General features: G+C 36.0%; 1 protein-coding gene across 13 annotated transcripts in view; it reads right to left on the bottom strand.

The window, feature by feature from the left end:
- SSBP2 (single stranded DNA binding protein 2) overlaps positions 1-22,905 on the bottom strand; it is a 238,143-nt gene that overhangs the window by 66,023 nt on the left and 149,215 nt on the right. For 9 of the 13 annotated variants that reach the window (XM_081132885.1, XM_081132877.1, XM_081132888.1 and 6 more), the window contains exon 5: positions 7,476-7,565. The exons of the other annotated variants lie outside the window; for them this stretch is intronic. In XM_081132885.1, the coding sequence (XP_080989011.1) occupies positions 7,476-7,565 (90 nt within the window). The remainder of the gene's footprint in view (positions 1-7,475; positions 7,566-22,905) is intronic. 13 annotated transcript variants of the gene reach the window in all.

Here is a 22,905-nt window from a genome sequence, read left to right as displayed (position 1 = left end):
TTACTATTTGGCTTTCTCAGTTTGTGGACCCCTGATATAGAATGTAAGATAAATGATTCCTGAGTACCACCCAGTGATAAGCCATTTTTAAAAAGCTGAAGGCATCCTAATGTATACTTAAGACAAATCTATCCCACCTACATAGAGAATTTATAATATTTCTTATCTTTAATTTCCCAAACAATGGACCATTTTTATTTCTGTAACCAACATTAAATAAAAAATTAAGTTTTGTTATAATAGCCTTTGCATATTTGCAATGTATATACGTATTTTCCCCCATGGGGCTCTAATAAAAACTTCAGCACTCTGGGGAAATTTTTCAGTTAGACATTTTTGAAAACAAAAATTGTAATTTCAAATTATTTGAAAAATAGATTAGCTCTCACCAAGATATAATTTTAAAATAGGATATTTTATTGTTTCAGATTAAATATCTTGACACCTTCAGCACGAGAGTATAAGCAAAACCAATGTTGGTCTAGGATGGCCAAGCTCACATCTTCCTAGACACTCACTTTGACAAACACATAAATGAAAAAGAAGGGTTTCGGAAACTATTTCATTCCATCCTAATTGGAAAACCTGAGTAAAGACTCGACCCCTAACTCTCCCTCCTCTGCTCTCTGTCCAGTCCCCGCTGGAAGGTCTTTGGTGGTTTGAAACTGCAATTTGTGAAAAAGCTCACTTAGTTGCTCAAGCTGAGCAGTTTTAATTTGTCCTAATAGTTGAGGCCAGAAAAACTATTACTGCGACTGCAGGAAAGAATTATCAAAGCCAGCAGCTGTCAGGCACCTTCACTTTTTAGGCGGCTTTTATCTTTATATTAGGGAAAGACTTGTTCTATTTTTAATATTTAGAATCTCTGCTCTTTAAAGATTCAAAATTACGCCCGGTCGGGTGTGGCTCAGTGGTTGAGCATCGGCCTAAGATCCAGGCGATCGCTGTTCGATTCCCGGTCAGGGCACATGCCCGGGTTGTGGCCCAATCCCCAACAGGGGGCATGCAAGAGGCAGCCGATCAATGACTCTCTCATCATTGATGTTTCTATCTCTCTCTCCCTCTCCTTTCCTCTCTCCGAAATCAATAAAGATATATTTTTTTAAAAAAAGATTCAAAATTACATTTTTAAGAAAATTAAACTTAATTTTTATTTCTTGAACTTTGATAAGTAAATAAGCTCCTCCTCCATTCTCTAAATCCTGGTGCATTTAGTTCTGAGAAATATTATTTTTAATGTTTGAATTTTTAAACTATATATATCGATAATGTTAGACAGTATAATTCAGTAATTCAGTTCTGCTTGAGATTTTCAGTATCCTATTTATTCAAACTAAGGAAAGATATAGTAACTAATCTTTTAGTTTGTTATCTAAGATCAAAGATAGTATCTACAACTTCTGGGGAGAGGGAAAGGGAATATTTCCTGAGGTTTAGAGTATTTCCTAAGGCTAATTTCTGAAACAGCCTTGGTCAGTAAGGATAAGAGGAAAGGCAAACCATTGGGGGTGAAGACAATATGAAGATTAACAGCAACAGAAGGGAACTGAGAAGGCACGTAGACTATTTAACTATATGTATACATAATAGGGTAAAACAGGTGCCACCGGTAGTAAACTAGCTGTATTCTGAAAGTCTGATTAGGAATAGCAGAGCAGATGGGTGTACTGAGTTATGAAGGTACCATACAAATGTAGGGCTTATTTCCAGAAATAGGTTAAGTAAATCAACCTCCAGAAACATTTAACCAGGGCCTGCAGAAACATTTCTTTTTATTTTTTCTTTTCAGTTTCAAGTGTTAGATTAAATAACCATTTTTATTATTTTTGATTCACTTCGATTTTTTTCTTTTAAAATATTTAGAATATTTATTACCCTAAGCTTTGTTTTTGTCTCCATTGCCTTATGGAAGTGAATTATATTGAGCTTTTCCTAGTCAATAACAGCACCGTGGAGAAAAGGGGACATTTCTTTCTATTTTTTGTTCTTCTTATTGCGCCATTACTATGTCACAGCCTTAAGTTAGCTTGCTACAGTGCAGTCCTGCTAAAAATAAAACCTTTGGAAAACATACCCTGAACGAGCAGAGACGTCTGCAAACCACCACTAGATGGCAAGGCAGCTTTAGCATTGCTAACGTTATGCCCGAGGAAACCCAGCCTCGCAAACCTGCGGCAACCTATTCCCTACCTTAACAGAGTCGCCGTCAATTCAGATTTTAAAACGCGGGTGACCATCTCAGTATGAAACGAAATTATTTGGTGTACGTTATCTTTGACAAGTATATACAATCTCATTCATGTTGAAGCCTTAAATTTACAACCGAACATCAACAGACCATTAGTTTTCAACAGTTTCAGCTAAGAAAACTAAAGATCCAAGGAAATGTATCAAGATGAAAATTAAGAGAACACATAATATGTTAACAATGAACACAAGGTTATTCCGAGATCATTGTTAGATATTTACAAGCCTATCCCATACTAGGTCTACACTCACAGATACCTGGATCAGCACTTATTAAAAGATTTTTATATAAAATATAGAGAGATGTTTCGTAGAGTGATAAAAACAAGATATAGCATTCTTCTTAAAGGTTTTCATGTGGTAAAAAGAAGAAAGGAGGGTACAGTATTTTCACACACACCCTCCCAACTTTTTCGGTTGAAATAAGAAATCTTTATTTTTCTTAATGGGGCGCAAGTTATCATAAATCCACAAGAGAAGTTTTCTTGTTACTTACTTAAATCTATAAAGTTATAGTACTTCATAAGGTAAGAGAGTTAACAGTCTTAATTTTTTTTAAACACAAAAGAATGAGAACTTTGTTCTGTTTTATGCATTTTACTGAAGTGTTTTGATTATTAGACATAAGTGAGAAGAAAATCTAATTGGTTCAAAGAACACTGCTGCATGGTCAATACAATTACAGGAATCAAACTCTGCCTCTCTTTTAGTAAGAATGCTATGAAATGAATAAATAGCAGACTGATGCTTTTAAAACATGATTCCAATGTCCAACACAGTGAAACTTTTGACTAGGACTCAGGCACAGGGACAGGAGAGGCAGAGCAGAGACTCAGTTCTGAGTGCACTCGCATCACACCACAATACTGTATTATCTCCCACGAACACTGACGAATGAACGCACAGGCCAGTGGACATTCAGGTTTGAAGCCTAGTAGAAATTTAAGAAAGTCTTCCTCCCTCTCCTCCAGTAGCAAGACTGCCCAACTTAAGAAACTGCTCTAAAATCATCCGCCACTTCCATGGTAGGCAACTTCGAGAATTTGTAGGGTTTTAGATACAAATTATTCCTTTGATGAAAGACTCCAAGTAAATAAATATATGTGACTTTCTTTAAATGGCTTTATTTTACTAAATTGATATCTCCTTTGCATGCCCAACTATTCCCGTTGATTTTACTTAATTGGTCTCCTACTCAACAACAGGAGCTCTCCCATTTCAATAAAAACGTCAAAGTGTACGTATGAACAATGTTAGTATCTGTCACAAATAGACTGACTTCCAGGATGGACTTGTTAAATGTGTGAGGTATTAATCATAATTATTCATTTTAGAGTTTAAGTTAATTGCTATTATTCAAATGTAGTTGTTATAAAATCCACTTGGTAATTTGTGAAAATTCTACTTGGTAATGTATTTAAGTCTATACTTCTATCAGAATGGAAAAGAAGGGGGTGAGGGTGTTCTGCAATGTAAACAGGAATAAAAAGAGTATGTTTATCTATTTAGAGAGTCAAGCTCAGAACTACTGAAACAGGTGTTTTATAAGCTAGTTCCAAATTCTTCTTTCTTTAGTTTTATTTATTTGTTAAATTCTAATAGGTTCAGTCTTTTCCTGCTCTCATCCCATTCTAGCTGTCCCCAAATAAGCTTTGCACCTTTTCACTAAGAATGGGGATTTGAAACTGTCCTCACTCTAGATAACTCAGAGTTCAATATGTCTCTGGACTAGAAACTGGTGTTAGAACTTGAATTATTACTGTTTGTTGCTATTTCTACTCAGAGAAGGCAGCTACTCTTCATCAGCAACTGTTAGGTCAGAATCATGTGAAGCGAGGCCCAATCACGGCAGGAAACCAATGCTGATATTTAGGAAATACTTGAGTAGTCTGATCCCATATGTACCGAAAGATAATAACATCCTATTTCCTTTGTAAAAGTTTGGTAGTTTGAGATTTTCAATATTTCAAAGAGGCATTTCTAGGGAGACTGGACATACTTCGGCCTGTTGAATAGGGGTTAAGAGCATTTGGGGTTAGCTGGAATGGTCTCCCTGGATAGAGGAATGATGTGTATCGAACTCAAAGATATCTAAAATTTTTTCTACCTCTTATTTTTCCTAAGTCAAATAAAGACGTTAAAATTTTCCAGAGGCCCAAAGAAGGAACCTCAGATTCCTTCTTGATTCCTCCAGCTCTTTCTCTTCTACCCCTATTTGGTTAATCAAGTGAGGCCCATCAAACCTACCTATGAACTGTTTCTTCCTTTCCAGTCCCACTGCCACTGCTCTTGAATATGTCCACAAACTCTCTTCCTTGGCTACTGTAACAGCCAACCAACCGATACCCCTGCATCCAGTCTCTCTAGTGGATTCTGTTGCCTTTGTTCACCTTTGCAGGGTCAGTGTTTTGGGAATTCTGTTGATTGCCCTCTCTTTCATTCTGCACTTTCTCCCAGGACAATTAATCTACCTCTGTGGATTCAAGTGCCCTTAATATGGTGATAATCCTGCAATTTTTTTCTCTAGCCTAGATCATTGTTTTAGGCTTCAAATCTGTAAATTCACTGGCCTAAGGGATATCTCCAGGAGGTCTTGCAGGAACCTCATCTGTTCCACCTCAATCCTACTCCTCATTTGTGGTAGCTATCTCATCTACCCAGGTGAGAGCCAGAAACCGGGATATTATTCTTGAATTCTTTTACCCATAATCCCTGCATTTATTTGTCACTCAAATCTGTTCATCTTTCTCCATACCCACCGCCACTATCTTAGTCCAGGCCATCATTAAATTTCCCCTGGATTACTGTAACAGCCTCCTGAAACAGTCTCCCTACCTCCAGGCTTGTCCCTTTGCAATCCTGGCTACACGCTGCAACTGAAATGATTTTTCTAAAAATGCAGATATGAACAAGGCTCTCCTGCTTAAAATTCTTCAGTAGCTTACCACTGCCCTTAAGATCAAGGTACAAATGCTTAACTAACCTATACGGTGCTTCAAGTTTCCTCTGGAGCCTCATCACTAGCCACTGTCCCTTCAGCTAATTAAGCTCCGGTTTTACATTTGGTCTCTCTGCTTTCCACTCTGGGTCTTTGAATTTTTTTTTCCCTCTTCCTGGAATATTCTTTCCCTCTCTCTCCGCCTCCTTTGCCAAACTTATCTTTAGATGCCAATTTGAATTTCATTTACTATTTCCCTGAAATGCCCCTCCCAAGATGGGGTTTGGCGGCCTTCTTACTTGCTCTAAGGGCACACTCTACACATTTAATGTAGCCATTTTCTTTCTATGCTCTAATGGCCTTTTCTCTCTCAGTAACCATACCATGAGTTTTCTGAGGGCAGGGACTTTGTATATAATTGTATCATAGGTGCCTAACAAAGCCTGACCCGCTCTATAGTTTGAACTCAGGTCACTGCCCTTCTCACAGCTCTTCCGTGCCCACGAAATAAAGACTGCAGTTTTACCAGGGCACAGAAGGCCCTCCTCGGCATGCTGGAGGGTATCTTCCCACGCTCATGCCCAGGAACTGCCTACCCTCCCTCCACTTCTGTGTGTGTTACTCTCAGCACCTCTGCCCAGGGTCATTCTCCTGCCTCCACACTGATTTATACTGTTCCCACTTTCGGGAATATCATTCCTCCGCTTGTTTCCCTGAAGAACTGTTTCCAAACCCCTCTTAGCTCCAATTCAGGCCGACTTAATAGCTCTCTTCTAGGTCGTCATAGTACTTTACATTTTACTCTGTTACAGCACTTATCTTGCTGTATTACAGTTATTTCTCTTTAATAATGCCTCACTGGCTAGACAATGAGCTTCAGGAAGATACATACTGTACATACTCATTTTTAGATGCCTGCCACAGTGCCTGGCTTCGAGTAGTTCTCAACTATTTATCACATTGAAATAATTACAACAAATTTAACTCTATGTCAACTACTCTTATCAAGATTAGGGCAGAAGACAGGTAAAGGGAGAGTTCATTCCACAAAATGTAAAGATGAAAATGTATAGGTTTATACATTTTGCTGAACATGACTAGAAGGAACATGACTTCCTTCTCAACCCACCCTCTTTTTTAAAGTGCTACTTAAAGAGATTGTTTCTACTAACTCTTACAAGTAGACTCTTCTGATTTATTTACTAATTCCAGTGTACCCTTGGCAAGAGGAGTGAGAGCATGAGGGGAAAAAACAAAATGAGCTAGAAATGTTTTATGAGTAACGATTAACTATAAACTTTAAAAGGTAAATTTATTGACCAGAAGTCCAGAAAGCCTTGATTAGAATCCCAGCCCTGCTACTTTCTGACTTTGTGCAAACTACGTATCCATCAAGCGTTGGCTGTTCCATCTGTGCAATGGGAATGATGATATATACTTCTCACCTAGGGTTACTGTAAGGGTTAAGAGTTTATATATGTAAAACACTTGGAACAAAGCATGGCATATAGTAAGCAGTTACAGTGTTAGCTACTGTTCTTATAGCACATTACATTAATTCTTGTAATGCCGTCCAACTCTGGTTTTTAACTCCTAATTTTCCCAAAGGGTGTTATAAAATTAACCATGTAGTAAAATAAATAAACCAGAATCTTTGTTGGTTTGGGTTAGAAACTGTCAGATTTAAGATGTGGGTACCATAAAATTAAAAAGGGATGTACTGTAATTCTAAAATCATTATCGTCATTGCTAAAATAAATGGTCTTGTTGAAATTTTAAAATACTAACATACATATTTTAAAATCTGATTTTAAAATGTGATGTAATGATATTAATAAAAATTCCAGCTTAAAAGCCACAAAGATGATTCTCAAATATTTTGATATAGCCTATAATCTTGGTAAGTAAATAGGTTATGATTTAGCCATATTTTTGAAGTACAGCCAAATCTTGATTACCTTTAGTCTCTGGAGATGTGGATAGCTTAGCTATTTAAAATCCATTTCAGAACCTCATCTTTAGCCTCTTCTCCCACCAAATCTTAATGGGCTAATTTGCACTTCAACTCCTGTATTTCTTCTTGTACAATGCAATAGCAAAATAAATAAATGAATAAAATTTGGACAATAATACAGGAAGGAAAGGCTAATGTCTTTGAATAATCAAGAGTTGGCTGCACAGCGTTATGTTTACCTTAAGAATAAAAATAGCTCATTCTCCGTCATGTCTTTAAATAAAATCAAGCAGGAGTTCCTACACCTTAACATTCCTAGTCCGTTTCTCTGAGTACCTGAAAGAACCCTGGAGGAACAGGACCTACTGGCATGCCATCTCCTGGGGGAATGTTTCCTAGCACTGGACTGGGAGCTGCTGCAGCACTCTGCAAAGAATAAAGGAGAAACAAACCTATATCATTACAGAGAAGGCACAAAACCAAAGACTAATGATAATAGATTGTAGGAGGGGCAGCTTTTCATTCCCGGGAACAAATACTGGTAATTTCCCCCCTACAGAGGTAAACTAAGATACAACCGTTAGTTTAGTATAAGACTAAGTTATTTTGTTGAAACAGGTCTCTTTAAACTTTTTGAAGTTACAGAACTTTAATAAGATGCTATATTTAAATAATATATAAAAAGCAAATAATACGACAAAATGATAAAAATATAAGCAAATGCTTTAAGGCACAGGTATCTGAAATGACAACATCAGTAACAATAGGTAAATATGTAAGTAATAAGTTTGAAAATGGTAGTTGTAGGAGTTGGAAAACAGAATCTCTTTTTAGATTACTCTCTTCTATGTGTCATAAGCAAGTTAATTAATTTTCTGCTATAGGTGGAAATCCATTATTTATTCACTTTCTAATAGACTACACTTGGTAGCCAAAATATAATTGATAGTAAAAATAAGGTGGTGAGTATAAAAACATAATTAGGAGATTTAATAAGAGAAAGGAATTAGATTTGGAGAGATTAGTCTCATATAAATAGATTATGAGAAAAATCAGATTGAAAAATTCAAAGTCTACTTCGCTCACAAATTATTTCACTGAATCCTAGGGCTTCATGACATAGGAGTACAAAAAACTTTGGGTTTAAAACTCTTTATAATATAAATCAAGGTTTTAGATTTAATTCTTACATAGAGCAGTAATAAATACAACTGTTCTACAACCATGGGTTTCATCTCTCAACCTGGGTAGACATGTTACAAACACTGAGAGCAGCCAAGAAGGAACCAGAAATATGCTAACGACAGATTAGTGTAAATCCAACAGTTCCGCAGTGTGGGGAACTCAAAACAAACCCTGGATCTAGTGTATCTGTGGCACTGTCCTCACCTACATATCAGTATTCATTCATTTTTTAATATCCCATTAGAAGATGTAATATCTCAGTATGTTTGTAGCATAGATTTCCCAGTATGTAAACTGATAAAAATAATAATGTTTATTCTATAGCACTGGTAGTTATTAATAATGAAGGCCAATGATTTTATTATTTCCTGAGGAAATCTAGGTTTAAATGTGGCTATCTAAAATGTTGCTTACCTATGAATGCTGAACTTTTAAACTTCTGATAAAGGATATAAGTATAAAAGGAGAAATAATATTTCTTAAACATTAAGATGAAAGATTAATATGTTATTCTATTTTAAGCAAAAGCATGCAATTTCATTTAGGTGACATTAATTGAAAACCTGCTGCTAGATGGGCCAGGTAGAGAAACCCATGTACAGAAACCCCGGTAGAGAGACTCACAAGGGCAGAAAGCCCCAGATGCCTAGCAAGGGGCAAAACTAGAAAAACAAGAACCTTGTCCCCAGGAGAACCTATCCTCCCCCAGCATATCGCTGGTCATGTGGTGGTCATGCGGTTTAGACTCCTTGAGAGGTTCCTCCCGAAAGATAACATCTAGGCCTCAGTTGTATTTCAGCGCCAGGCCCAGAAAAGCAGCAAAACCAGCCAGGTGGCCAGGTGGCTGCCTCAGGACCAGCTACACTGATTATGACCCCCTGCCCTGGCACCAACCAATCTGTGGAGACCAGGACCCTGAAAGAGCACCCCTGGAAAGCTGGTGAATATTCTATTGAGACTCTCCCCTGAGACCTCCCCTATGATTTCTACCTGCAAGAAAGAGATAAATAGGCTCAGGACAAAGGACCCATCACACGCTCCCTACCAGCGCCATCTCCATCCCCCTTCTTCCCTTTGAGGGGACCCCACCAGGGCTGACACCCTGAACCTGTCTCCAAGGCCCCCTTCTCTCTCTGACTTCTTGGTGGCCAAAGTAGCCCAGCCTGGGCTCTCCTGCTGCTTCTTCTATGTTCTTCTTTGTTTCACTGTCCCAAGTATATTTTTGCTGCCATCATGGACCCAATACCCTTTGACTCAGTGCTGTGTAGCCCTTCCCTTTGGACATCCATCCCCTTTTCCTTAAGTTCAATTTTTCTTTATTCACAGTCTGAGATTTATTTAGCCAGCCCGCGCACCGCTGACCTTAACCTTTCACCTACCATTTGCCAGATTTGTTCTATTTTGCTTCAAATGCCAACACTCATGGTAAAGGAAAAAAGAAAGGCAAATTTCTTCCTTGGAAGTATCAGGGGGAACACTTTGTAAAGTATATGATTGTCTAACCACTACACTGTACACCTGAAACTAATACAAAATAAAACTGAATGTAAACAGTAATTAAAAAAATTAAAATAAATTGGTGATAGTAGGTATCTTCACAATTTTAATGCAAAGCACAGTTAAATATTTTGGTTGTTGGCTGAATACATATTATTAACCATACTAAGAAATCTTTCTATGCCTAGTATTCTAAAAACAATTTTCAAAGAAATCGGAATAAAAAAGGATGTTTTTGACTTTTCACATTTGATTGGTGTTATCTGGATTTCCTTTTGGGAAGCATGATATAAGTAACCATATACTGGATAGTTTTCTTTTTTTTCCTTTTTTTAATATATCTTTATTGATTTCAGAGAGAGGAGAGGAGAGGAGAGGGAGAGAGAGAGAGAGAAACATCAATGATGAGAGAGTCATTGATCAGCTGCAGCCTGCAACCCGGGCATGTGCCCTGACCGGGAATCGAACCCTGATCGCCTGGATCCTAGGTCGATGCTCAACCGCTGAGCCACGCCCGGCCGGTCTGATAGTTTTCTTAAACTTAAACCATCATTGTGTTTCTGAGATAAGCTTGATCATCATGGGCGATCCTTTTCATAGGCTAATAAATTATATTTGCTAATGTTTTATTTAGGATTTTACATCTGTGTTCTAAATGAGACGGGTTTAGAACCTTCCTCTCTGTACTATATTTTTCAAGCTTGAGCATCAGGATTATTCTATCTTCTCAAAATGAATTGGATGGCAAGCTGTTTTTAGAATGCTCTGAAGTAGTTTATATAATATTGTGCTTATCTGCTTTTTGAAAGTTAAAAAATATGCAGCAGTAAAACTGCCTGAACACAAACACATTTTGGCAATAATTATGGCCATTATTCTTTTTATATTTTCTACTTCCATTTGCTTCAATTCTGTTGATTTACATTTTCCCCAGAGTACTTCATTTCATTGAGATTTTTAGTTCTATCCATATACTGTGCATAGCACTTTCCCTACTTCAAAAGGGGGTCCTCTGGAGCAGCTGAGAGCCTGCAGGTGACCACACACGCCTGGCTTCCCTGCTTCACGGCTCAACAGAGCCAGCGGCACTGTGTTTCTCAGGCTCCCATGTTCTCGCCAAGGGCGAAGCTCTTACCAGTGGAATGTGAGCAGAAGAGGCCTGCAGCACTCCCGGGCCTCGGTGGTAGGTCTGGCGCACCTCCTAATTTCAAGTTAGAGGTCTCGAGCACCTCCTACTTATTTCAAGTTAGAGATCTCGTCTCTGTCATGCACCCTAGCTCTGCAGGACTGTGGAGCAGAGCCTGCCCCCTCCCTGGACTGTCTTGCTGAGCTATTGGTCCTAAGACAGGTGGTGATTTGCTTCCTCTGTTCTAAACTGAATTAGTGTTCTAACCATTACCTTTGCCAGGAATTGTTCTGTAAAGTTTACTTTTTCCTGCTTTGTTAGTATGTTTACATCTTTTAAAAAATTATCTCTATTCTCCTGTCTTATGAGTTTTACTGCTTTTTTATAACTTTTTAATTAGGTTAATAACTACACCCCCCTTTTTTAAATACAAAGAATATAAAATTATAAATTTGGCTCTGAATTGACCTTTGATTGCATCTGCAAGGTTTGATGTTGTTGTACACATTTTCTCCTAAATCATCTAATCAGTATAATTTTGATTTTATCCAGTTACTGGATAAAACTGAAAGCCAAAATTATACTGATTAGGTGATTCAGGAAAAAATGGGAACACCAATATCAACCCTTGTAGACATAACCAGAGATACACTTTAATTTACAAATGGTTTGAGGTTCCATTTTTGTTTTTAATTTCTAGCTTTCCTATTCGTGTTTAGGTAAAAAAGTACTGTACAGCTTCTGTATTTAGGAGTTTGTTGAACAACTATTTTTTTGTAGTCTAATGAATGATCACTTTTCATAATTTCCTATGGACACTTAATAAAATGTCCATGTTCTTGGTCTACATTTTTATCCATTTGCTTAATATCTTCATATTGTTTCTAATTTTTGTTCCCTTGCTTTTTCAAACATATGTAATACCTTGCAACTGTTGCTCATCCATTTCTCTTTTCTTCTGCATTTTTTTTTTTGAGAATAGTTTATTGATTTTTAGAGAGAGAGGAAGGGAGAAGAGAGAAACATCAATGTGAGAGCCAACATTGATTGGCTGCTTCCTGCATGCCCCCCACCAGGGATGGTGCCAGCAACCCAGACATGTGCCCTGACGGAGAATCCAACCAGCAACCTTCCAGTACACTGGATAGTGCCCAACCAACTGAGCCACACTGGCCAGGGTTCTTCTGTATGTTTAATAATCACTGCTTTAAATCTATTTTGTCCAAAATTAATATTATGGACAAAAAAACCTAAGCTTTTCTTTTGTTTGTGTCTATATATTAAATCATCTTGCTTCTATTTTCATGTTATATATTATTTAACTCTTTCATTTATTAGCAGAAATGTCATCTAATATACATCTCATAAGATGTCCTTTAAAATTAGAAAAAAGAAACAACTTTTCTTTATCCTAAGTTTTAAAGGTATTCAAGGTAAGACAATATTATTTACCTTTCCCTATGAAAAATGAAGTTAGCTTACCTTTCCTATTCTACATCTCCTTCTTCCACTTCCTAATCCTTATTATAAACATCTGTCATTTTAGGCATAATCTTTTTGTCTTTATCACCTCTTCTTTCACTAATAATTTTTGACCTCTACATTCAGTTTTGTAACCATACTTTCAGCATCAAAAATAACTCCAGTTTTATCTAGCTTTATTTTTCCTAATGGTTTTTTAAAAAGTAACATAACTTCACTACTCATTTCTTTATATATTTCATAGTTGGGTAGAAGATTTATGAATTTCATTTTCAAAATCCTTATATATGCAGATGTCTTTGTTGACTATCATAAAATGTACAGATACCACTGTTGTCTGATACCTCGTGTTGCAGAAAAGTCTGATGTTCTGATTTTTGTTCCTTGGAATAAAATGTGCTGTTTTCTTTTAAAGATTTGAGGGCTGCTTTTTTGATATTTATCATTCCAAAATGTCTCAATTTCATTTCTAGGTACTGATCTCTAAATTGCCTGCCTAGAATGTTGTGAACCTTTTCAATTATCATACCTGGGTTGTTTTTATCCAAAGCTGGAAAGTTGGGGGAAAATCTTTTCAGTTAATGTGTCAAGATCTGAAAATTTCAAAGGGCCATTCTTTGCAACTGTTATTTGTAACCAAGTAAACAGTTAAGATATTATTGACAACTGGGGAAATATGCTTAGGAATACTGCCAGGACAGGATTTTCATAGGTTATTGGATTTTCATAGTTTTCACATGGAAACTGATACATTTGTAGAAACCAGTTTACATGTATATGTGATATGCTATAAAAATTAATTTTGACTAAGTGATCCTTCTTTTCAGATACTATCCAAATATAAGTTCTAAAATATGAGAAAAACAGTATGCATAAAATATGTTCACTGTCATATATTTATAGTAAGAAATACTTGAAGTAACCCAAAAATTCAGCAATAAGGTAATACTTAAATAAACTGTAGTACATCTAAGTGACAGAACATGATTTAACTATTAAATATAATGGTAGCAAACAGAATTATCTGGGGAGCATAGAAATTTGTTAATTATATAATGTTATGTGAAACATGCCAAATACAGAAATGAGTATAACATGATTATAATTATGCAAATGGTAAAAAATAAGCTATAAAAGATAGTGGATGAATACATAAAAATCACTGTTAGAATGACATAATTGATTTTTAATAAAATGTTCACAAACTTTGAAGTGTCATTTCTACTTATAACATAAATAAAAATTATTAAGGCTAAACACACACAACGCCAAGTATGTCAACAGCTATAAAATATGACCAAATGCTAACTTAAGACAAATCTAATCCCTAAAATTTAAGGTTACATTAAAAGCACATATTTTAACATTAAAAAGATCTCTCATTTCAATGAAAAAAGATATAAAACATTTCAATTTTTAGACTATGAAGAACCAGTTTTTCTATTTCATAAAGTCAGATCCCAGAAATAATCTAAAACTCACATTATTCCTGGGCATTTGTTTGCATTGACTATAGAAGTTCATTTTCTAGCATCACATACTGTACCCCAGGCCCCCCACTCAGTCATCCTCTGAGAATCTTGAGAACCAGTATCACTGACTGTTGCACTACTTTTTACGCCTGTTTTTGAATCACAAAAATATTTTATGTTACTTTCATAAAAATCTTAATTATCCAGAGAAAATGGGGATATTTATGATATCATTATCATTCATATATTGTATTTATAAGTTCAGCACTCAAGAAGCATTTATTGCCTTCATATGAATTTCTGATGAGTAAATTGTTATTAGAGCAATAAGCCTGCATTGTGGCCCAATGGCCACACTATTGGCCAATCTGTGAGAGCTTTTCCATTAAACACCCCTCCCCCCACCCACAAACTATCATTTTAGTCAAACACTTAATAAAGTGACCTTCAACAGTATTTCAAAATACCATAGTTCGAATAGAAACACAAGAAATCTGTGTTAGGAATATTAATGCTGTGCTCTCTCTCACAAGTTTTTAACTTATAGATTCTGGTCACTGTCCCAGTTTTTCCTTTGTTAACTTAAAGATGGAAGACTTTGCCTTTTTTTTCTACACTGTTGGTTCAATGTAAAAATCCCTGGACTTCTACTTGTTTGAGAGTCTAAGTATTTTTAACTACTCTTACTGGAACCTTAAAGGATGAGTCACCCTTTGGAAAAAAACATTTTTTCCCCTCTGTGGTAGGCAGAACAGCTACCCAAAGATATACATGCTAACCCTAGGGCCTGTGAATGTGGTGGCCTCTAGAAGCTGAGAGCAGCCTCAGGCTGACTCCTAAAACCTCAAGGAACTGAATTCTACCAACAAACTACATGAACTTGAAAGTAGATTCCTCCCAGAGCCTCCTGATAGGAACCCAGTTGGCCCATACACCTTGATTTCAGCCTTGTGAGACTTGGAGTAGAGAAACCAGCCCAGTCAAATCAGACTCTTACCTACAGAACTGTGAGATAATAAATGTACATTGTTTTAAGCTGCTAAACTTGTAGCAATTTATTATGTCAGCAGTAGAAAATTAATACACCTCTTCCCCAAAATGACTATTTCATTTTGAAGGGCGTTTTTCATGGGGCACCTAGAAACTAGGGAATTCAACGGATCCTTAGAGGTAATTGTACTTGACCTGTTAGTACTTGACAGTGTAGTATGTATTTGCTAGTACTCCCATTTTGATTACATCAACTGTCCATCTGATTAAAAATAAAAATATCTCCCAGATTTATCAAAGCTTGGTTCTGTGGTTTACAGCATTTCCGCTACACGATCTATACCATCCTATAGATGAGCATTTACATATACCTCTGCCTGTTGCCTGCTACCAGTCTCCAAAATCTCCAAGGCAAATCTACTAACCTATCTTTGCTTCCTCTCAATTGTCTGCTGTCGGACCTCCCTCAATTGCTTACTCTGTCATCCTGAAATGGCTTTGTCTTAGAATCCAAGGCACACTTGTCCTGTTTGCATGACCACAGGAAGTTCTTATTTTAAAATCTTTGTCACAGAACAGATTACAGCCATGGAGGTACAGCTCTGTATCAACAGCATGAATCATTGCAATTTTTGTTTTTTCCAGTAAGAAGTTAATCATTATATACTCATCTTTTAAAAAGTCATATCCCTTATGAGTCAGTTAAATATTTACACAAAAGACATATCTTCTCTGAAATATCTTTTTTCTTTTGAAATTTACAGCTTTTGTAAGAAGAAACTTAAAGTCAATAATTCTGAGTTTTTTCCTTTAACAGCATTATTAACATGAATCTGAAACAATATGTAATACAACAAATTTCTAAAAGCTCTTAAATTTGATCTAGAACAAATGGTTAAATATGCTTAAGTAGGTATTCTAATACATTTAAAAAAGAAATTTCAAATTATTTCATTATATCACAATATTTTAGGTTGATTCCATACTAAGATTAATTTTTAAAGCTTCAACATTTATTTTATTTAAAATATATCATATCCCCAAGAAGTTATTATGGATAAAAAGAGAACTTGAAAGTAACTTGAGCAGAAATACTACTGTTTAGTTTTAAAGATCTTTGTTACTGCTTTCTTAAAAGTGGCATAACAGATGGATTATAAGAGGCACAAAATGAAAATAATAAGATAATAAATAAAAATATTTGTTTATATTGGCTCCAAACTGGAAACAGGGCTAAGCCACTGAACCAGTTTTCTAAAATTGTTTTTATTAATATAAAGTTCTGCTTAATTCTGCCACTGGCCTTGAAACTCTTTAATTGCTGCCACAAAATAAAACATTACCATGTTAGCAATATAAACATACAGATTAAGGGATACCTGCAAAGGGTACTTTTATATCTGTGTAATGTTTTGGTGGAGAGATAATCTAAAGACACTTTAGCAACGATCCTAAAGATAGTACCCATAATAATAGAAATAACTAGACTAAAAAAATGAGAAATTCATCAAACAACTGTTACTTTCTGTTTGAACAGAGAAGCAAAGGTAAAGACAATCATGCTTAAATTAAAATAAATTTAATTGGACAGTGGTTGAGACACATTCGTCGAAACTTCATCTACCAGTTTTTCCAACCTTCAACTACAATGCTCTATAGTAATCACAGATGTTCACTGATACCTGTAAGATATTTAGTCATCAGAGAAAGATGGTTAAATATCCATGTTCTTGGTCTATATTGTTATTCATTTGCTTAATACCTTCATATTGTTTCTAATTTTTGTTCCCTTACTTTTTCAAACATATATCCTGCAACTGTTGCTTGTACATTTCTCTTTTCTTCTGCATGTTTTCTTTTAAAGAATAGTTTATTGATTTTTAGAGAGAGAGGAGGGGAGAAGAGAGAGACATCAATGTGAGAGCATAACATCGGTTGGCTGCCTCTTGATGCCCTCGACCAGGGATCGAGCCTAGAACCCGGTCATGTGACCTGACCGGGAATCAAACTGGGAACCTTTTGGTCCACAGGATGATGCCCAACCAACGGAGCCACACCAGCCAGGGATGATCAACTATTTTTATTAAAAAATAACTTTTCAAAAGAAATTTGCCATCTTATAAATATTAAATTTAAAATGTCACAGTACATTCTATAGAGTATATACATTTTCGCAAAAATCAGTCACAAAGAATTCTAGAAAATATTGGAATAATGATTGGTAGGAATTTTCAGCTAGACTAATAATCACTTATACTTTAGGCTTTTAGAGTACAGGGCACATCTTGACGAAAAAAATAAATGGACTCTATTAAGAAACAATGTTCAGACAGCACTCCATTAGGCTTAGAGTTCTTAAGAAAATGTTTTAGCTATGGATCTAATATATATACTTCTGCCCAAACAGTACTTCCTGGCATTTGTATGCATTATAGGGAAATGAGTAAAATATGGTCCTTGTCTCTTTCTCCACTGAGTTTACTTTTACAAGCCATGAAATGTTTTAAAATGTACAATACTGCCCGGCCAGGTGTGGCTCAACAAATGAGCATCAACCTAGGATCCAGGAGATAGGGGTTCAATTCTGGATCAGGGCACATGCCTGGGTTGCAGAATCGATCCCCAGTTGGGGGTGTGCAGGAGGCAGCCGATCAATGACGGCTTTCTCCCTCTCCCTTCCTCTCTCTGAAATCAGTTTAAAAAAAAGTATAATATTAATTAGATAGTTTCAACTTTATAAACTGAAAATTTGTACATATTTAATGAGTATTATATGAATTTATTTTTAATTAAGAACGAACAGCCTAAATGCTTAATAAGAAAGGTATATCACATTTTTAAATTATCAAAGTAAACTCTAACTGATGAGGGACTATATGGCTTCAAGGCTTAAAAGATCTAAATTTCCAAATTTTCAAAATCACCCTTCCCCTTTTCATCTACACGATGAAGCCCGTTTTCTCATTACCATACCTTAACCGTACCACTGAAATAAAATAGCATTTGATCTACCTTTCCGTCTTTATCCCCTCTTCATCAATCAATCCCTCATTTTGCTCTCACAATATCAGACCGCACGTCAAACATCTCTGCTCTAATCATGTCACTGATATAGGCAAATATCTTGAGTCCCATTTACCTAAATTAATTCTACATGGCTTATAATAAGGCCCTTCAGGCTCTGAATCTGAATTGGGTTTGCAGGCCTTCTTTCTACTACCTTCCTACATGTATCCTACATCCTGTTACTTTTGCATATGCATCTGCTCCACCAGGCCAAAGCTATAAGCACCTTGGAAAAAAGAACAGTGCCTACCCCAATATGTCATCTTTATACAGCGGGATTTTAAAGTAAGTATCTGTTGAAAGAATAAATGAATGATTCTTATAAAAATTATTTCTAGTAAAGAGTTATTATGACAGTGATTTTACTGAACATCAATTGATTGATTGGCATAATCTTAATGTCAGTGGGTTTCGGTGTACCCATCCTCTCCTTTCGTGCTCTTTTTTTTCTCTCCCTAGAGGCAATCTTTTCTCCAGAGGATACCATATCCCCTTTCCTTTTTGAGTTACACTTCCCCATACTCTCTCCTGTCTCCCATTTTCAAGACACACGTCCAGAGTCACAGCTCAAAGAAATAAGAGTATTACTCCTGCTGACTAACGGGCTGGTTAAACGTCAATGCACCTGAATTTTAGCCCTGTTGCTGTACTGGAACATTAATTAGTACTTACCTAGGTTTTATATTCCAAATCCACTTTCTGACATTTGGAAAGCATAACTATGCTTATGATACTATTTTATCTCTGATATTATCCAACACTAAAAATTTTGTTTAACTTTTCATGGGTTTGAGTCTTGGCTCTCTATTAAAATTGCAAATTCCTTTAAGACCACAATAAAGTCTTGTAGTCTCTTATCTAAAGAAACTTCATTCAGCACCTTAGACTTAATAGCTAGGTGTTCAATAGATTGTTATAAAAACTTCATGTTAAATTACCTCAAATTTTTTACAAAAATAATTTTTATTAATGAGAAAATGAAAAACAATAGTTTAAAGGTTTTAAAAATAGGGGAATAAAAAAATCACAAAGATCCATTATTTAACTTTTATTTTGACTTTATTAAAAGGTATAAAGGTGTTAACTCACAATTGGTCTAAAACTTCAAAATAACCTTTAGTTGACTTTAACTGAGTGGAATAGGATGATTTGATTCTCTCCATAAATTTAATCTGATCAACAAATCTCTACTGACTTAACCATGTAAATGTAATTACAGGTTTTGCCTTGTTCATATTCTATAGAATCATGGATAAGAACTTACCACGTTAATTCTGAGCTCCCAAAAACACATGAGTAATATTCCATTATAAGAGAAGTATAGTAAGCATAAAAAAAGAAAACTCATGTTATTATAATTAACTAGGAACTTTCTTTGTAATATTAAAACAGCTAATTAGCCCAGCTGGGAGTGGCTCAGCAGTTGAGCACCGACCTAGCATCCAGGAGATTGTGGTTTGATTCCCGGTCAGGGCGCATGCCAGGGTTGCGGGCTCGATCCCCAGTCAGGGGCGTGCAGGAGGCAGCCGATCGATGACTCTCTCATCATTGATGTTTCTCTCTCTCTCTCTCCCTCTCCCTTTCTCTCTCTGAAATCCATAAAGATATATTTTAAAAAAACAAAGCAAAACAACACAAGCTAATTAACTAGCCTCTAAGATTTTTCCCCTTCTATATTGCCTCATTACATTATAAAATACATTTGATTTCAGGAATTAGAAAAACAGACCTTAGTTTTCTTAAGTATATGTATCTGTTCTTCTATAAATATTTGTGATCATCCTCACATTCCTTTTCCAGTTACACTTATTTGGGATTAGGAAAAAACTGGATACAGATTTATTTTGTTTAGTAGCATTAAGCTAGTAACATTAGCTGGGGAAGTCCTTGAATGTGTGAATATTTGTGTTGATTGTTTTACTGAGAGACACATAAGCAAACAAGGGTCTATAAAGTATGTTTAGCACTAGTCACATTCATATGACTCGGCTGGTTTCACAAGTATTTATTTAAAATAAACATCCATATTTAAGATGCAGAATAAATCACATATTTAATTATAATCAGAAACTATATGAAGAAACCAGAGATTTCCACAGTCAAAACAAACTAAAACAAGATTTACAGAAAATAATGTAAAGGTGTGCGTGTGTCGGGGGGGTGGTAGAACACAACACAGCCTGGAATAGTTTAATTTTTTAGTTAACTTATGACTCAAATGGTGATAGACTTTTGGTAATTATAAACACAGGAAAATGCCAAGTAGGCTCAGAATTTATAAGTTTTTCCTCATCCATTTTTCACGGCAATGTATAAAACACAGCATGTAATACTATCTCTTCACTTGAAAAGGCAACATTAAAAATAGGTCACAGCTTCTGACTGAGGACAGGAACTGCCAGGGGGAGGACCACGGCCACAGGAGGAGTTCAGGAGATGGTAAGAGCGAGGCTTCAGAGCTGCTGAGAATCAGATGGAAGCCTTAAATCCTCACCCCACCCCGACGGCCCACCCAAGGCCATATTTTCAGGTGGCCGTGGGTGAGTCATTTAAACACTCAGTGATCTGACAAATAGTGATACTGAGTTTACATTCCTCACAAATGTAAGGTCAAGCATAGTCATGATGCAATATGCATGTAATACATGTTCCCTTACTCACGACCCTAGACTTTGTAACTACCTTTTAATGTTTTATTTTTCTCTAAAACAACTTGCAGATTTACTGAGAGATCAGCTGTAAAAATATGAGATTCTTTCAGGAAAAAAGATTTATTTTAAAAGGGAAAAGATTTATTTTAAAAGGGAAAACTTGAAAGTAAAGTTGTGAAAATGGACTAGACACTTCATCTTTGACAAAGAGTGGAATGCAACCTAATACTTGTAGCATTATAATAATTTAGAAAGATGACTGAAATAGTTACCTTTCAAAACTCTAAGAATGTGCCCAGCCGGTGTGGCTCAGCAGGTGAGCATCAGCCTAGGATCTAGGAGATCACGGTTTGATTCCCGGTCAGGGCACATGCCCAGGTTGCGGGCTTGATCCCCAGTAGGGGCCGTACAGGAGGCAGCCGACCAATGACTCTCTCATCGTTGACCTTTCCATCTCTCTCTCCCTCTCCCTTCCTCTCTCTCTGAAATCAATAAAGATTTAAAAAAACCCAAAAAACTCTAAGAATGATCTAGAAAGCGTCACTTTAACACCTCAGAGAAGTGTTTGTCAGCCTTTTATTTATTTATTAACCCTCACCCGAAGTTATTTTTCCATTGCTTTTCAGAGAAGGTGGAAGAGAGAGAGAAACATTGATGTGAGAAAGACCATCGATTGGTTGCCTCCCGCAAGTGCCCGGCCTGGGGCCTGGGATGGAGCCTGCAACCAAGGTACATGCCCTTGGCTGGAATCAAACCCAGGACCCTTCAGTCCACCGGCCAACCCTCTAACCACTGAGCCAAACTGGTTAGGGCTGTTTGTCAGCCTTTGAAAATCCATGTCCCTACAGGATATTTTCACTCTATCTTCTGTACATCCTTATCAGCCAAGATTTTGTTAAATTTTACCTTCTACATAGCTTTTAACATAAAAATAGTTATTATCAAATATGTGTTTTCAACTCCCTACACTCTCTTTCCCCAACAAGATTTTGATGTACTTTCTCCTGCACCTTTCCACTCACGACTCTACCAGCCATTCTCCAAATCTCAGCTTGGGGTAAGACATTTATTTGTTTTTACTCATAACATTAATAAGTACCATTACTGAAGTAAACTTAGAAAACTGTATGAGATGGCTGGCTATTTCCTAGTAGTCATATGAAAGTTCAGAAAAATGTGTAAACAGAACAAGTCTCCTTTATATTTGAATTAACTAGAAATTTATTAACAGCAACATCACCACCAAAATATATATATATATATATTGCTTCATTTATTTACATAGGAATGAAATTTTGTCATCACTGCAGCAGGGAGTAGAAATGAAACAATGACAGGACCCTGCTGTTTTAGCAGAACATTTACAATTTTGTATTTATTTTTATACACATGAATTAAATGCTTGTATAGTTAGCTTTCTTGGGTTCCTTTTTTGTTTTTACTTCTTTTCTTTCTGTCTCTTTTTCTCTTCACCCCTCCTCCCTTCCTTACTCCTTCCTTCTGTCCAACACTGGGTTTTGGCTGAGACTACAATTTTAACAAGAAATAAAAACTGCACTACTCAGGAAGGAAGCTAATATGTTTCCCTTCCCCCAAATGCCATTAGAGACTTCCTGAATAAATGAGAAACACATTAATTCGAAAAAAAGGTGCTTGTATAAGCAACAAAAGCAGGTTCCAGTCCACATTATGATTAAATCAACTTGAATAATAAATGTCAGATATGGATAAGACCTATTAGGACATCTTGCACATCTATGGCCAATGAAGTTTGCTCCCAACAATGTGTGAAATTTTCAGTACATTGTCAAATAACAAGCAGTGTGGCTCCTGCCACTTCCCTTTAAGATAGTTCCGTAATACAATGGGCTTCATTAACAGGACATTTCTCTTAAATATAATTATTACTGAGATTTTTCATTCAAAATCATTCCATTATTGTCATCCTAGTCAGTGGAATGCATGGATATAATTATATACATACATATACATACATATGTTGTATACACAACATACATCTGTGTATGTGTGTTTAATTATAAATATAATTGAACTGAATTTTATATAATTATTTACATATTTGACGGATGGGATCAAATTTTACATTTTATTAAAACGCTAGGCATATCTACATATATTCTTGCTTGGAGGCTCACTCTCTATTGATTTAATTCCTTTTTTTATAAGAGTACATTAAAATTCTTCTTACAATGTATTTATGTTTTATGGTTAAGAATTACCAGCCTATTTGACTCATACTTAAAGTGCAAATAGAACAAGGGTTTTTTGGCTTGTGT

This window comes from Miniopterus schreibersii (genome assembly GCF_964146895.1).
Source record: "Miniopterus schreibersii genome assembly, chromosome: 3".
NCBI classification, from domain to species: domain Eukaryota; kingdom Metazoa; phylum Chordata; class Mammalia; order Chiroptera; family Miniopteridae; genus Miniopterus; species Miniopterus schreibersii.
Note: the sequence above shows the minus strand (reverse complement) of the source record. Positions and strands in the feature narration are given on the sequence as shown.